Below are 15,927 nucleotides of genomic sequence, written 5' to 3'. Positions count from 1 at the left end.
TAGGGAGGAAAGAATAGTGAGTAAATATATGTTTTATGTAGGCACCCATCACCTTAAACTGGTTTAGGTAATCATTTTAATCTTGTAATTCCAGCCATTTAATCATCTAAATTATACATCATTATACATGCTGGGTTATCTATAAAATATAAAAAGATTACTTTATGTTATGCATTAAACTTCACCATAAGATTGTCTGAAATGTCTGTTCTATTTGATGAAGAGATTAAGAAAATGTTTAATTTTATGACAAAGGAAGATGATATATCAGAAAACAAACTCATTTGAGATATATATATATATATATAAACACACTCACATATATCTATCTATCTATCTATCTATATATATATATACACCTTCTTGTAAGGTGAAATACAGCATGTACTATGTATTGCCTTGCAATCTAATGTGAAATTCATGAACCTTCATTATAGATCGACTTACAAGAGTGTAAAGGAAGGAATATCTGGTTCTTTTCCCTTACTATGTTCATGCAGTTGACTTGATGCACTATTTATGAACTAATGAAACCACTACATAGATTTGCCGTCTTGAAAAGCAATTTATAAAAACACTCAAGCAAATTTAATTTTAGTAATGCTTAAAGCAATCCGTCTAAAGCCCACAATGCAGCCCCAAACACTATGGGCTAGATTATGAGAGGAACAGTAGTTTTCTCTTGCGTTCAAGAGTTAAAGCCGCTTGAAGTAACTTTTTTGCGCACAGAGATTCACGCTTCTATTACGAGTTGAAAGTAAAAAGTTTGCGCTCTCGTGTTCTCAAAGTTGCGGTATTATATAACATTATATTAGCCAAACATTTCTAAAACATAATATACCCTATTCATTTTTTTAAAAAAACGCTGTTTTACAGACCCGCTCTCTGTACTCTGCTGAGCGGGTCTGTTATATTTACTCAGCGCATCGGGCCAGCTGTATAGTCACAGCCCGGCCCGACCGCGCAATAGCACTAAGTGCAGCTCGCTCCTGCTGTCTGACAGAGCTTACATTCTTGCTTTTCAAATAAATATACCAAGAGAATGAAGAAAATTTGATAATATGAGTAAAAGTTGCTTAAAATGACATGCTCTATCGGAATCACGAAAGAAAAAATTTGGGTTCAGTGTCCCTTTAACAGTTAACCAGAGCTCTGAGGTTGCGGTAATCATTCTAGTATAAATTGTGATTTTTTTCACGCATTTGCATTTACTTTCAACTTGTAATACGGGCGGAATTTGAAGGGACAGTCTACAATAGCATTTTTATTGTTTTAAAATATAGATAATCCCTTTATTACCCATTCCCCATTTTTGCATAACCAACACAGTTATATTAATATACTTTTTGATTACCTTGTATCTAAGCAGCCCCCTGATCACATGACTTTTAAATTATTATCTATTGACTTGCAGTTAGTACTGTGTTGTGCTAAATCTTAAATAACTCCTTGGGTGTGAACACAGTGTTAATAATATATATAAAAATCAGTGCGCCAAAAAGTAACTGTTGAAAAAACACACAAACATATAATACATGTAAATTGTAGAGGTATATATAACCTATAAAGGTGTATTATCACCAATAGAAGAGTGCATACGTGTTATACTCTATCACAAATAAAATACAATCTGTGTAATGATAAAAACAAACCCAACCAAACCACTGCAAGGTTGATAATGGGAATGAAAACGAATAAGCAAAAAGTCCCAAATCCAAGTCCTGAATCAGGAACAGATGGCAAGCTGCTTCTTCAAATTTCTTGTTGGTGTCCCAAGATGTTAAGCTCTGCAGATATAAATGATAAAAAAGAAGGCGCCACCATAGTGCACAATTAGATGTATAAAACACGCCAATGATACAAGTAAGACCGTACTTACAAGATATAAGACACTTGAGAAGTGTCACAACCGCCTTCTGGACTGTTATAGAGTCGTCCAGCTAACTCCCACCGGTACGTTCCTGGTTATCGTCCTAGTGTGAGAGCGAAGATAGAAAACCTGCATCCAGCATCGGTTCCAAAGAGCAGGCTCGTCCTGTAGTAGCAAATGTTGCTAACGATACAATGTATCAGGGGTAAGTAATAAAAAATAGGTCATGGCACTTCTCAAGTGTCTTATATCTTGTAAGTACGGTCTTACTTGTATCATTGGCGTGTTTTATACATCTGATTGTGAACACAGTGTTATCTATATGGCCCACATGAACTAGCAGTCTCCTGTTGTGAAAAGCTAATAAAAAAGCATGTGATTAAGAGGCTGTCTAAAGTGGCTTAAAAACAGGCTGAAATTTAGAGGTTTAAATGTTATTAAGTATATTAATATATCAATGTTGGTTGTGCAAAGCTGAGGAATGGGTAGTAAAGGCATTATCTATATTTTTAAACAATAACAATTTTAGTGTAGAATGTCCCTTTAACTTATGCACAAACAGCCTTGAAAACCCAATATCGTTCACGTGCAAATGATAGCGATCTACTTGTTGTCTAGCCCTATATGTATTTAATTCTCTTGTTTAACCTAAATCTTAAACCAAAAATGTTCTTTAGTTAGCAAATGTATAATGACTAAGTAGAAGATAATAGCAATGGTAAAATATATGATAGGATAAGATATCACATAGACAAAAACTAGTAAAACTCTGGCATGTATATAGTTATAAACCATTACACAAACGCACCCTACAGTGAGTGTGAAGATTCCAGTGTAGAATGTTGGGTAAAAACTTGCTGAGTTTTAATTCATAAAATGATAGTTGTAAATAGACGTGCACAAATTTACTTTACTTTACTTTACTTCATTTAGTTCCGCCCTGTCTATTAAATGGAAAAACCAATAAACACATTTTCTTTACGTTCATTAATTTGTATTGTTAATGAATACATTTCTGACAAAAATAGGTCACCTTTGTTGGTTTGTTTTAATAATCTATAATGAATACTAATTTCTGTACACGTCTAGTCATTGCAAATAATGTCCAACACGAGCAACGTATTTATTCAAAATGTTACATATTCTATCTACAATACATGGAATCATCAGGCTTGAAATTTTTACCTGTGTTACGGTTTCTCAAATCCAACAAAATTGTAGCACCACAGCAATCTGTATTGAAAATGAAAGGATCGTTAAAAGATAAGGACTAGCATTGGGGAGAGATGTTCCAATTTGCCACTATTCGTAAAAATGCCATGAACCCATAAGAGTTATAGAATTTGATATTAATATGTTCTTATTACTGTTCTTCAGGCCGTTCATAAAAGCTTTATTTTCCGAAAATATTCATGCAGAAAAGAAAGGACGTCCTACTACCGCAAGCAGTAAAATCAAGGTGCGTAGAGCTTTGGATTATATTTTTATGAGCCAATCAATTGGGCATAAAGAATGTGCTGATGTGCTAATAATACTGTCTATATGTGTCACACTATTTTATTAATAATTTAATGTATTAATAATCCAAACACTAGAATACAGGTTGTTTTTATATTTGTATGCATTGTCTATTGTTACAGAAACAAGCAAATGACCTTGTCAAGACGTTAATGAAATGTACACCTCACTACATACGTTGCATAAAACCCAATGAAACAAAGAAATCCAGAGACTGGGAGGAGAGTAGGTATGTACAGAACTTAGAATGTGCATTAATAATATACAAATGGGCTTGGATTTTACTAGTAACATTAAATCAATCAACAGTTTTGAAAACTAGAAGATTCAATTCTAAGTTCTCATATTTAGAAGTGTATCTGGCTAAGTATTCTAAGTCTTCCTTATTTTATTTCTCACTATTTACTTAAAGGGACACTGAACCCAAATTGTTTTCTTTCATGATTCAGATAGAGCATGCAATTTTAAGCAATTTTCTAATTTACTTCTATTATCAATTTTTCTTCGTTCTCTTGCTATCTTTATTTAAAAAAGAAGGCATCTCAGCTAAGGAGCCAGCAAATGTTTGGTTCAGAACCATGGACAGCACTTTTTTGGGTGCTGTCCAATCAGCAAGGACACCCCAGGTTGTTCACCAAAAATGGGCCGGCATCTAAACTTACATTCTTGCTTTTCAAACAAACATACCAAGAGAATGAAGAAAATTTGATAATAGGAGTAAATTAGAAAGTTGCTTAAAATTGCATGCTCTATCTGAATCACGAAATAATTTTTTTGGGTTCAGTGTCCCTTTAAGCACCAATACATAGAGAGAACAATGGAAATGAACATTTAAGTCACCCCCCCCCCCCCCACTGGGAGCATAATTTAATCTAAACCTTTGTTTTCTATTACCAGTACATTTTCAGTATAGGTGGGGATACAACAGGTAAACACAGCTATTTCAAATAACAAAATAAAGGTAAATTAGCTGTTTGTAAACAATTTAATCCATTCTAGCAGATAAAATAGATCACTGAGAACACATTAAAGAATATAAACTATTACAGTTAACTCTCCCTTTAAAGATTCTGTAAGTCATACTTGTTCAGTGCCTATTTCTTCTTATCTTCAGCAGTTTTTTTTTACTCAAACCAATCATTAAGTTTTATTTATCACACTCATTAATGCAAATCCCATTTATTTTGAAGGGTCAAACATCAAGTGGAGTATCTGGGCTTGAAGGAAAACATCCGAGTGCGGCGGGCAGGATACGCCTACCGAAGGGTATTCAAGAAATTCTTGCAGAGGTAGGAAGAGCATTGTTCAGCTAACTTTTTTACATTTTACTGGTTGTAAAAGAAAAAAAAAAAGGAAACTGTAACTAATGCACCTGGTGGCAATATATCCTGTTTTTTCCACTTCACTTGTATTTCTACAGGGATATAACGTTTGTTTTTTTAACTCCAAAGATCCTGACTGTATAAAGCAGAAGATTTTACAATTTTTAAAAGGTGGAAGTAGACGGACAAACAGTTAAATGTTTTGAAATAATTGTTTCTGCAGTTAGGCTTAGATAGCTAAGAATTTCTAGAAAAAAATTAACATTGCATATTTGTTTTTTCTTCATTTATCTTTTATACAAATGTAAACTGTTTACTCTATTTCCTTCATATAAGGGCCGATTACCGCATGTAGAAAATACTATTAACCAAATGTAGAGCTTATTTCTCTTATTCAGATTTTGTTTGGATTACACATAGAAAGTTTCATGGCTCAGCTATACAAATGACATTTGATATAGCAGGTTCTATATACATGTTTAGTAAGGCAAATAACACAGCAGTAGATTCAGATTTGGTTTAAAATCCACAAATGCAAGTGCTGAAACTAAATTACATTTTATTTTTTATGTATTTCCTAGCAGTTAACATTCAAAAGTAAAAGTATAAAAATACTACAGAACTGTTTAACGTAAAAAAGAGTAATTTTTAAGCAGTTATTAAGCAGAATTTGTAATGTTGTGGTGTGTTACAGGCATCAGTAAGCTTTATTATTTTATATTCCCAAATATGTTTGAGGGTAGGGCATGCACCTAGAAACAGGCATTTATTCTAACTATTTTACTGTACAATCAATGTGTACTGTGAGTTGTTTGATAAGGAAGCCTCTGCATACTTGTCTGTGGCATGTGAACGTCCTCATATCCGCCCAATGTACTTTTACAGTTTGTAGTAACATGTTGAGAGTGAAAAGCAATATAGAGTACATTTCTATTAGTGACTTACAGAAACATTCATGGGGCATTAGAGCTTAAACATAAGGAATCTTAAGACAAATCTCTGTTTGTACATTTTCGCTTCCTTCCATAGTGACATCATTTATGTTCTAAAAGCCATAGGTTGTGTAAAAAATATTCTCAGGGCTGGAAATACGTGTTTCTCTAATGTCTGTTATTTTCTTGTCTGACCTCTTTGCACTGTTCACTACCTTAACGCATGAATAAACATTTCTGTGTAGAATTTTACATTTGCAAGCAAAGATCACACAGAAGAAATCATGCGCAAATCTGAAATGGGATTTAACATTCCATGTATTAGATAAGTATGACTGTTGGAAAAGCCAGGAAAGAAAATACATGGAAAATAGTTATGTTTTTTTTTCTTGTATATTAAACACACACACACATATACTGTACACTCAAACATTTAAAAATTCTATTCTAATTAATATATTTAATTTTTTTCTGTCACAGTATAAAAAATAAAACATAAATGTATTTAGTTGGTCCAAGTTAAAAGAATCAAGTACTCAAGTGCCTCTGTAACTTCCATTTTATTGCTAGAGAAAACATTGCTAGCGTTAGACTTTTAGCTCCTCTCGGGTTCTGCTGGTATTAAAAGTTGCAAAAAAAACGTATTTTGCACTAGCCCGGAAACCAGGAAAGCACGAAAATGCTAAGCGGAGTTTTCACTTGCGCGTGCATGTGTTCCCCCATAGAAATAAATGGAGAAAAAAAAGTTTAAAATAAACCCTACACCCTACCATAAGCCCCTAATCTAATAACCCCTTAAGTAAGGGGGTGTTAGGTTAGGGGGTTTAGATGTTAGTTTATAACTTTGCATTGTGGGGGATGGCGGTTTAGGGGTTAATAGTTTATTTAGGTATTTTGCGATGTGGGGGGGTGGCAGTTTAGGGGTTCATAGTATTATTTAGTGTTTGCGATGTGGGGGAATAGTGGTTTAGGGATTAACCGTTTATTTAGATACTGTGCGATGTGGGGGGTGGCAGTTTAGGGGTTTATTTATGGGTAAACGTGTACTTTGTAATGTATATTTTTGTTGTGTTTTTTTACCTTTTTATTTTCGGAACCCAGTTTACCACAGCTCTTAGATCGTGGTAAGGATTGAAGCGGAAAAGGTTATTGCGCTAGCGCAATCAGAATTCCGCTGAACTTGTAATATCAGTGGAAGGAAAATGGATCGCAAAACCGTGATTGCACTAGCGCAAATCCGTTTGCGCTGCACTTGTAATCTAGCCCTTTATGTTTTGCTTGCACATATTTGCATATAAAATAAAATTATATTTAAGCTTATAAATTGTAAGCCATCAACAGTACTATTATAAGATCTCATTCTCAATAATAAATAATAATTCTGATTAGTATAATCAATATGTATCTAGGTGTCATAAATATGCATGAACAAGGTTTGAGACTGCTTGTATATGAAGGTATGATGTAATTGGCACAATACTGAAGAGCAGAAACATAAAAATCTTCCATTTGGTTTTCTTTTCTTCTTAATCATTATCCTTTTTATCATTTTGTATTTGTTGGTGGCTTGAGAACAAAACAATACAAGACTTGTGAGTCTCTTTATAACAACACAGTATGATAGTAGATAGGTGAGTTTTGGTTTAGTTTCATTTTGTGATGAGGACGGTCTGCTTTGAATACCTCTCACTGTAATTATATTGTAAGGAAAGATACAGCCACAGGTCATGTGTTTTGGGAAGGAGCTTTGTATCTAGGAGCTTGGGATGATTCTGGTAAACATATCTAGGCTTTAGAGTCCTAAGTGATGAGTTTGCAATACTTGCAGCGTTATTTGGCTATTGTTGGGTCTCTGCAGCCAGAAACTCCATAAAGCTCTGTCTTTGTCATTGACTACACACATACTATGTGAGAGAAAGTGTCCCAGACACCATAATAGTAGCATTAAAGGGACAGTAAACACCTTGTAATTACATTTCTGTTGTGTTGCTATAGAATAACACCTCAACCAAGTATAAATGTTTTTAGACAAATAGTTTTTCAAAAGCCAATCTCCACCCATCATTATTCTTATTTTGGTGGAGCCAAACTTGGCTTAAGTCAGCAGACAACAAGGCTAGCCACTGTCATATCACCAGTATAGAAGGCTAGCCACTGTCATATCATCAGTATAAAAGGCTAGCCACTGTCATATCATCAGTATAAAAGGCTAGCCACTGTCATATCATCAGTATAAAAGGCTAGCCACTGTCATATCACCAGTATAGAAGGCTAGCCACTGTCATATCAGTATAAAAGGCTAGCCACTGTCATATCACCAGTATAGAAGGCTAGCCACTGTCATATCAGTATAAAAGGCTAGCCACTGTCATATCATCAGTATAAAAGGCTAGCCACTGTCAAATCACCAATATAAAAGGCTAGCCACTGTCATATCACCAGTATAAAAGGCTAGCCACTGTCATATCATTATTAAAGGCTAGCCACTGTCATATCACCAGTATAAAAGGCTAGCCACTGTCATATCAGTATAAAAGGCTAGCCACTGTCATATCATCAGTATAAAAGGCTAGCCACTGTCAAATCACCAATATAAAAGGCTAGCCACTGTCATATCGCCCGTATAAAAGGCTAGCCACTGTCATATCATCAGTATAAAAGGCTAGCCACTGTGAAATCACCAATATAAAAGGCTAGCCAGCCACTGTCATATCACCAGTATAAAAGGCTAGCCACTGTCATATCTTCAGTATAAAAGGGTAGCCACTGTCATATCATCAATATAAAAGGCTAGCCACTGTCATATCACCAGTATAAAAGGCTAGCCACTGTCATATCATCATTATAAAAGGCTAGCCACTGTCATATCATCAGTATAAAAGGCTAGCCACTTTCATATCATCAGTATACAAGGCTAGCCACTGTCAAATCACCAATATAAAAGGCTAGCCACTGTCATATCACCAGTATAAAAGGCTAGCCACTGTCATATCAGTATAAAAGCCGGCTAGCCTCTGTCATATCTTCAGTATGAAAGGGTAGCCACTGTCATATTATCAGTATAAAAGGCTAGCCACTGTCATATCATCAGTATAAAAGGCTAGTCACTGTCATATCACCAGTATAAAAGGCTAGCCACTGTCATATCACCAGTATAAAAGGCTAGCCACTGTCATATCATCAGTATAAAAGGCTAGCCACTGTTATATCACCAGTATAAAAGGCTAGCCACTGTCATATCACCAGTATAAAAGGCTAGCCACTGTCATATCATCAGTATAAAAGGCTAGCCACTGTCATATCATTATTAAAGGCTAGCCACTGTCATATCACCAGTATAAAAGGCTAGCCACTGTCATATCAGTATAAAAGGCTAGCCACTGTCATATCATCAGTATAAAAGGCTAGCCACTGTCAAATCACCAATATAAAAGGCTAGCCACTGTCATATCGCCCGTATAAAAGGCTAGCCACTGTCATATCATCAGTATAAAAGGCTAGCCACTGTGAAATCACCAATATAAAAGGCTAGCCAGCCACTGTCATATCACCAGTATAAAAGGCTAGCCACTGTCATATCTTCAGTATAAAAGGGTAGCCACTGTCATATCATCAATATAAAAGGCTAGCCACTGTCATATCACCAGTATAAAAGGCTAGCCACTGTCATATCATCATTATAAAAGGCTAGCCACTGTCATATCATCAGTATAAAAGGCTAGCCACTTTCATATCATCAGTATACAAGGCTAGCCACTGTCAAATCACCAATATAAAAGGCTAGCCACTGTCATATCACCAGTATAAAAGGCTAGCCACTGTCATATCAGTATAAAAGCCGGCTAGCCTCTGTCATATCTTCAGTATGAAAGGGTAGCCACTGTCATATTATCAGTATAAAAGGCTAGCCACTGTCATATCATCAGTATAAAAGGCTAGTCACTGTCATATCACCAGTATAAAAGGCTAGCCACTGTCATATCACCAGTATAAAAGGCTAGCCACTGTCATATCATCAGTATAAAAGGCTAGCCACTGTTATATCACCAGTATAAAAGGCTAGCCACTGTCATATCACCAGTATAAAAGGCTAGCCACTGTCATATCATCAGTATAAAAGGCTAGCCACTGTCAAATCATCAGTATAAAAGGCTAGCCTCTGTCATATCTTCAGTATAAAAGGCTAGCCACTTTCATATCACCAGTATAAAAGGCTAGCCTCTGTCATGACAGTGGCTAGCCTTCTATACTGATGATATGACAGAGGCTAGCCTTTTATACTGATGATATGACAGTGGCTAGCCTTTTATATTGGTGATATGACAGTGACTAGCCTTTTATACTGATGATATGACAGTGGCTAGCCTTTTATTCTGGTGATATGACAGTGGCTTGCCTTTTATACTGATGATATGACAGTGGCTTGCATTTTATACTGATGATATGACAGTGGCTAGCCTTCTATACTGGTGATATATCATCAGTATAAAATGCAAGCCACTGTCATATCATCAGTATAAAAGGCAAGCCACTGTCATATCACCAGAATAAAAGGCTAGCCACTGTCATTTCATCAGTATAAAAGGCTAGCCACTGTCTTATTGTCATTATAAAGTACCTTGCTTTGCATTTATTATCAGTTAAAGCCAATTAGGAAAATATATGTGGCAAGGTTAGCCTTGAGTAGTCAGCAGGGAGCATCTCAAGTTCTGAGAATTAGAAACTAAATTACATGAAAGGGGGCAAAATAAATAATTGACTTATATTGCAAAGTTGTTTCATTACAAATAACTAAACATGTTATATAACAGTCTCACTGTGTTCACTGCCCCTTTAATGGCACTGTATGTGTCCCTCTATGGACACCTGCCTTTGAAGGGTGAAGGCTAGAAATATCTATATACAGGGTCAAAAAAACTTTTAGTTTCATATAACCAAATTCAAGTACTGCAGTAGAGATTATGGCCCCAATTTATCAAAAGTCTTGCAGACCTGATCCGACACTGCGGATCAGGCCCACAAGACCTTGCTAAATGCGGAGAGCAATACGCTCTCCGCATTTAACATTGCACCAGCAGCTCACAAGAGCTGCTGGTGCAACGCCGCCCCCTGCTGACTCGCAGCCAATGGGCCGCCAGCAGGGAGGTGTCAATCAACCTGATCGTATTCGATCGGGTTGATTTCCGGCGATTCCTGTCCGCCTGCTCAGAGCAGACGGACAGGGTTATGGAGCAGCGGTCTTTAGACCGCTGCTTCATAACTTGTGTTTCTAGCGAGTCTGAAGACTCGCCAGAAACACGGCCCTTCAAGCTCCGTACGGAGCTTGAAAAATATGGGCCATTGTGTTTAAAGACAGACGGCTAGATTTAGAGTTCTGCGGCCAGAGGGGTGCGTTAGCTATGCGTGCTTTTTTCCCCCCGCACCTTTTAAATACCGCTGGTATTTAGAGTTCACAGAAGGGCTGCGTTAGGCTCCAAAAAGGGAGTGTATAGGCATATTTACCGCCACTGCAACTCTCAATACCAGCGGTGCTTACGGACGCGGCCAGCTTCAAAAATGTGCTTGTGCACGATTTCCCCATAGGAAACAATGGGGCAGTTTGAGCTGCAAAAAAGCAGCGTTCAGCTCCTAACGCAGCCCCATTGTTTCCTATGGGGAAACACTTCCTAAGTCTGCACCTAACACCCTAAAATGAACCCCGAGTCTAAACACCCCTAACCTTACACTTATTAACCCCTAATCTGCCGCCCCTGCTATCGCTGACCCCTGCATTACACTTTTAACCCCTAATCTGCCACTCCGTACACCGCCGCAACCTACATTATCCCTATGTACCCCTAATCTGCTGCCCCTAACACCGCCAACCCCTATATTATATTTATTAACCCCTAATCTGCCGCCCCCAACGTTGCCGCCACCTACCTACAATTATTAACCCCTAATCTGCCGACTGGACCTCACCGCTACTATAATAAAGTTATTAACCCCTAATCCGCCTCACTCCCGCCTCAATAACCCTATAATAAATAGTATTAACCCCTAATCTGCCCTCCCTAACATCACCGACACCTAACTTCAAGTATTAACCCCTAATCTGCCGACCAGACCTCACCGCTACTCTAATAAATTTATTAACCCCTAAAGCTAAGTCTAACCCTAACACTAACACCCCCCTAAGTTAAATATAATTTTTATCTAACGAAATAAATTATTTGTTATTAAATAAATTATTCCTATTTAAAGCTAAATACTTACCTGTAAAATAAACCCTAATATAGCTACAATATAAATTATAATTATATTGTAGCTATTTTAGGATTTATATTTATTTTACAGGCAACTTTGTATTTATTTTAACCAGGTACAATAGCTATTAAATAGTTAAGAACTATTTAATAGTTACCTAGTTAAAATAATTACAAATTACCTGTAAAATAAATCCTAACCTAAGTTATCATCCGGCTGAAGTCTTCTATCAAGTGATGGAATCAGCCAATCAGATTGAGTTCGCATTCTATTGGCTGTTCCGATCAGCCAATAGAATGCAAGCTCAATCTGATTGGATCAGCCAATCGGATTGAACTTGAATCTGATTGGCTGATTCCATCAGCCAATCAAAATTTTCCTACCTTAATTCCGATTGGCTGATAGAATCCTATCAGCCAATCGGAATTCGAGGGACGCCATCTTGGATGACGTCCCTTAAAGGAACCGTCATTCGTCGGGAAGTCGTCGGCCAGGATGGATGTTCCGCGTCGGCGGGATGAAGATGGATCCGGAAGAAAGAAGATTGAAGATGCCACTTGATAGAAGACTTCAGCCGGATGATGGATCTCTTCAGCCCCCGCTTTAGTCAAGACTTCAGCCGGATGATGGATCTCTTCAGCCCCCACTTGGATCAAGACTTCAGCCGGATGATGGACCTCTTCAGCCCCCGCTTGGGCTTGGATGAAGACTTCGGAGCCTCTTCTGGACGGATCAGTGATACCTGGCATGGTGAAGATAAGGTAGGGAGATCTTCAGGGGCTTAGTGTTAGGTTTATTTAAGGGGGGTTTGGGTTAGATTAGGGGTATGTGGGTGGTGGGTTGTAATGTTGGGGGGGGGTATTGTATGTTTTTTTTTACAGGCAAAAGAGCAGAATTCTTTGGGGAATGCCCCGCAAAAGGCCCTTTTAAGGGCTGGTAAGGTAAAAGAGCTTTTCAATTTTTATTTTAGAATAGGGTAGGGCATTTTTTTTATTTTGGGGGGCTTTGTTATTTTATTAGGGGGCTTAGAGTAGGTGTAATTAGCTTAAAATTGTTGTAATATTTTTATAATGTTTGTAAATTATTTTTTTTATTTTTTGGTACTTAGTTCTTTTTTATTTTTTGTACTTTAGTTAGTTTATTTAATTGTATTTATTTGTAGGTATTTGTATGTAATTAATTTATTGATAGTGTAGTGTTAGGTTTAATTGTAGATAATTGTAGGTATTTTATTTAATTAATGTATTGATAGTGTAGTGTTAGGTTTAATTGTAACTTAGGTTAGGATTTATTTTACAGGTAATTTTGTAATTATTTTAACTAGGTAGCTATTAAATAGTTATTAACTATTTAATAGCTATTGTACCTGGTTAAAATAAATACAAATGTGCCTGTAAAATAAATATTAATCCTAAAATAGCTACAATATAATTATTATTTATATTGTAGCTATATTAGGGTTTATTTTACAGGTAAGTATTTAGCTTTAAATAGGAATAATTTATTTAATAAGAGTTCATTTATTTCGTTAGATAAAAATTATATTTAACTTAGGGGGGTGTTAGTGTTAGGGTTAGACTTAGCTTTAGGGGTTAATAACTTTATTATAGTAGCGGTGAGGTCCGGTCGGCAGATTAGGGGTTAATAATTGTAGGTAGGTGGCGGCGACATTGGGGGCGGCAGATTAGGGGTTAATAAATATAATATAGGGGTCGGCGGTGTTAGGGGCAGCAGATTAGGGGTACATAGGGATAACGTAGGTTGCGGCAGTGTGCGGTCGGCAGATTAGGGGTTAAAATGTTTTATTAGAGTGGCGGCGATGTGGGGGGGCCTCAGTTTAGGGGTACATAGGTAGTTTATGGGTGTTAGTGTACTTTAGAGCACAGTAGTTAAGAGCTTTATGAACCGGCGTTAGCCCAGAAAGCTCTTAACTCCTGGCTTTTCTCTGCGGCTGGAGTTTTGTCGTTAGATTTCTAACGCTCACTTCAGCCACGACTCTAAATACCGGCGTTAGAAAGATCCCATTGAAAAGATAGGATACGCAAATGGTGTAGGGGGATCTGCGGTATGGAAAAGTCGCGGCTGCAAAGTGAGCGTTAGACCCTTTCCTGACTGACTCTAAATACCAGCGGGCGGCCAAAACCAGCGTTAGGAGCCCCTAACGCTGGTTTTGACGGCTAACGCAGAACTCTAAATCTAGGCGAGAGAAAGTTAAAGGTAGTGTATATAAAAATAGTTAAAGGGATATGAAACCCAAAAATGTTCTTGTGTAATTCGGACAGTGCATACCATTTAAACAAAATCCAATTTACTTCTATTATCAAATTTGCTTTGTTTGCCATGATATTCTGTGTTGACGAGATACTTAAAGGGATGGGAAAGTCAAAATTAAACTTGCATGATTCAGATAGAGCAGGTCATTTTAAGACACTTTTAAATGTACTTCTATTTTCAAATGTGCTTTGTTTTCTTAGTATCCCTTGTTAAAAATGACTACGCACATATCATACACTACTGGGAGCTGCTGCTAATTGGTGCCTGCACAAATTTGTCTCTTGTGATTGGCTAAATAGATATTTTCAGCTTCCTGTCAGTAGTGCAATGCTGTCCCTTCAGCAATGGATAACAAGAGAATGAAGAACATTTGATAATAGAATTAAATTGGAAAGTTGTTTAAAATTGTATGTTCTGTTTAAATCATAAAGAACATTTTGGGGTTTACTATCCCTTTAGGTAGGCATATGGAGCACTGTGTGTCAGGAAATAGTGCTGCCCTCTAGTTATCTTGCAAATGGATAACATTCTTGCAACAAAGAAAAAAAGGATAATAGAAGGAAATTAGAAAGTGTTTTACAATAGCATATTTTATCTGAATCATATAAGAAAATGTTTGGGTTTCATATCCCTTTAAGAGAATCAAGGAGGATTAAAAGGGACAAATCCCCCCCCCCCCCCCAAAAAAAAAAAAAAAAAAAAATATTTGTTTTATTTTCAGGCAAAATACAGTGACAAATTAACAGTTTGGGAAAGCAAACTTAAAAATTGTAAATGTATTTTCTTTAACAGAGACATAACCAGAGTCCATTTGTCATTAGCAAACCCTGTGATACAGATAGATAGATAGATAGATAGATAGATAGATAGATAGATAGATATCCCTGTGCACTGACACATATCCAGCACCCACACACACACACACATTGAACCTGTAAAACCAGACTCCCCTTTATGTTGGATACATGCTCAGGTATAATAAAAACAATGCCCCCTTGTCCTCCTTATGCCTATTAATGGCTAAACTGCAGCCCCCAAGGCAAATGCATCCCCTGAACCCCCTTCATGCCAGCTTCATTCACAGACATAAGAATCCATGCCAGATGCATGTCCCTTACACCTTTTTATATAGTTATGTGCAATGAGTATTTAATATTAAAGCGCCAACTAAATTTGAACACATGCTCCCATAGACCTCCCAGTCTAGTCTAAAATAAATTGTATATGAAAAGAAGGTAGTGCCTAAAAATAAAGGCTGAAGGGCAGAAAAATATACAACGATATATCTATCAATTTATTAATTACTAATAGTATAAATAGAGAAAAAAACATGTAGTAAGACTGACAATATAAAAGATAAGTTATGCCCATATGTCAATAAAAATAAAAAAGAGCCCAAAGTAGGTATATAGGATAATAGGTAAGTGTCTCAAAATGTCCCAAAGAAAAAAAGTCCAAAAAGGTGTGTTCTGTAATGTCCAATCCTCTAATATAGAAATCCTGTTGGGTGGTATCAGGTCATGGATATCTAATAAGTGTGTGGAAGTGAAAAAACTAAAATGAAAAGTGTATATAGTGTAAGAAGCACTAAAATAATTTTAACCCCGATAGTGCATGAGACTTACAGAATTTAGAAAACCTGAGCAGCATCAAAGTCAACGCGTTTCAGGCATGTAATAGGTCCTTTCTCGAGAGTCTTAAGAAAGGCCCCATCACAGGGCTGAAATGCCGGATGGATGAAGATAGAAGATGCCGTCTGGATGAA

The 15,927-nt window shown here is 36.7% G+C and overlaps 1 protein-coding gene across 1 annotated transcript in view; it reads left to right on the top strand.

Moving 5' to 3' along the window:
- Positions 1-15,927, top strand: part of MYO1E (myosin IE) — a 416,633-nt gene that overhangs the window by 274,601 nt on the left and 126,105 nt on the right. Inside the window, exons 16-18 of the mRNA XM_053717534.1 lie at positions 3,248-3,329; positions 3,511-3,617; positions 4,579-4,677. Of these exons, the coding sequence (XP_053573509.1) occupies positions 3,248-3,329; positions 3,511-3,617; positions 4,579-4,677 (288 nt within the window). The remainder of the gene's footprint in view (positions 1-3,247; positions 3,330-3,510; positions 3,618-4,578; positions 4,678-15,927) is intronic.

Source organism: Bombina bombina, chromosome 6, assembly GCF_027579735.1.
Source record: "Bombina bombina isolate aBomBom1 chromosome 6, aBomBom1.pri, whole genome shotgun sequence".
Taxonomy (NCBI): Eukaryota; Metazoa; Chordata; class Amphibia; order Anura; family Bombinatoridae; genus Bombina; species Bombina bombina.
The sequence above is the reverse complement of the archived record's forward strand: the minus strand, read 5'-3'. Positions and strand labels throughout refer to the sequence as shown.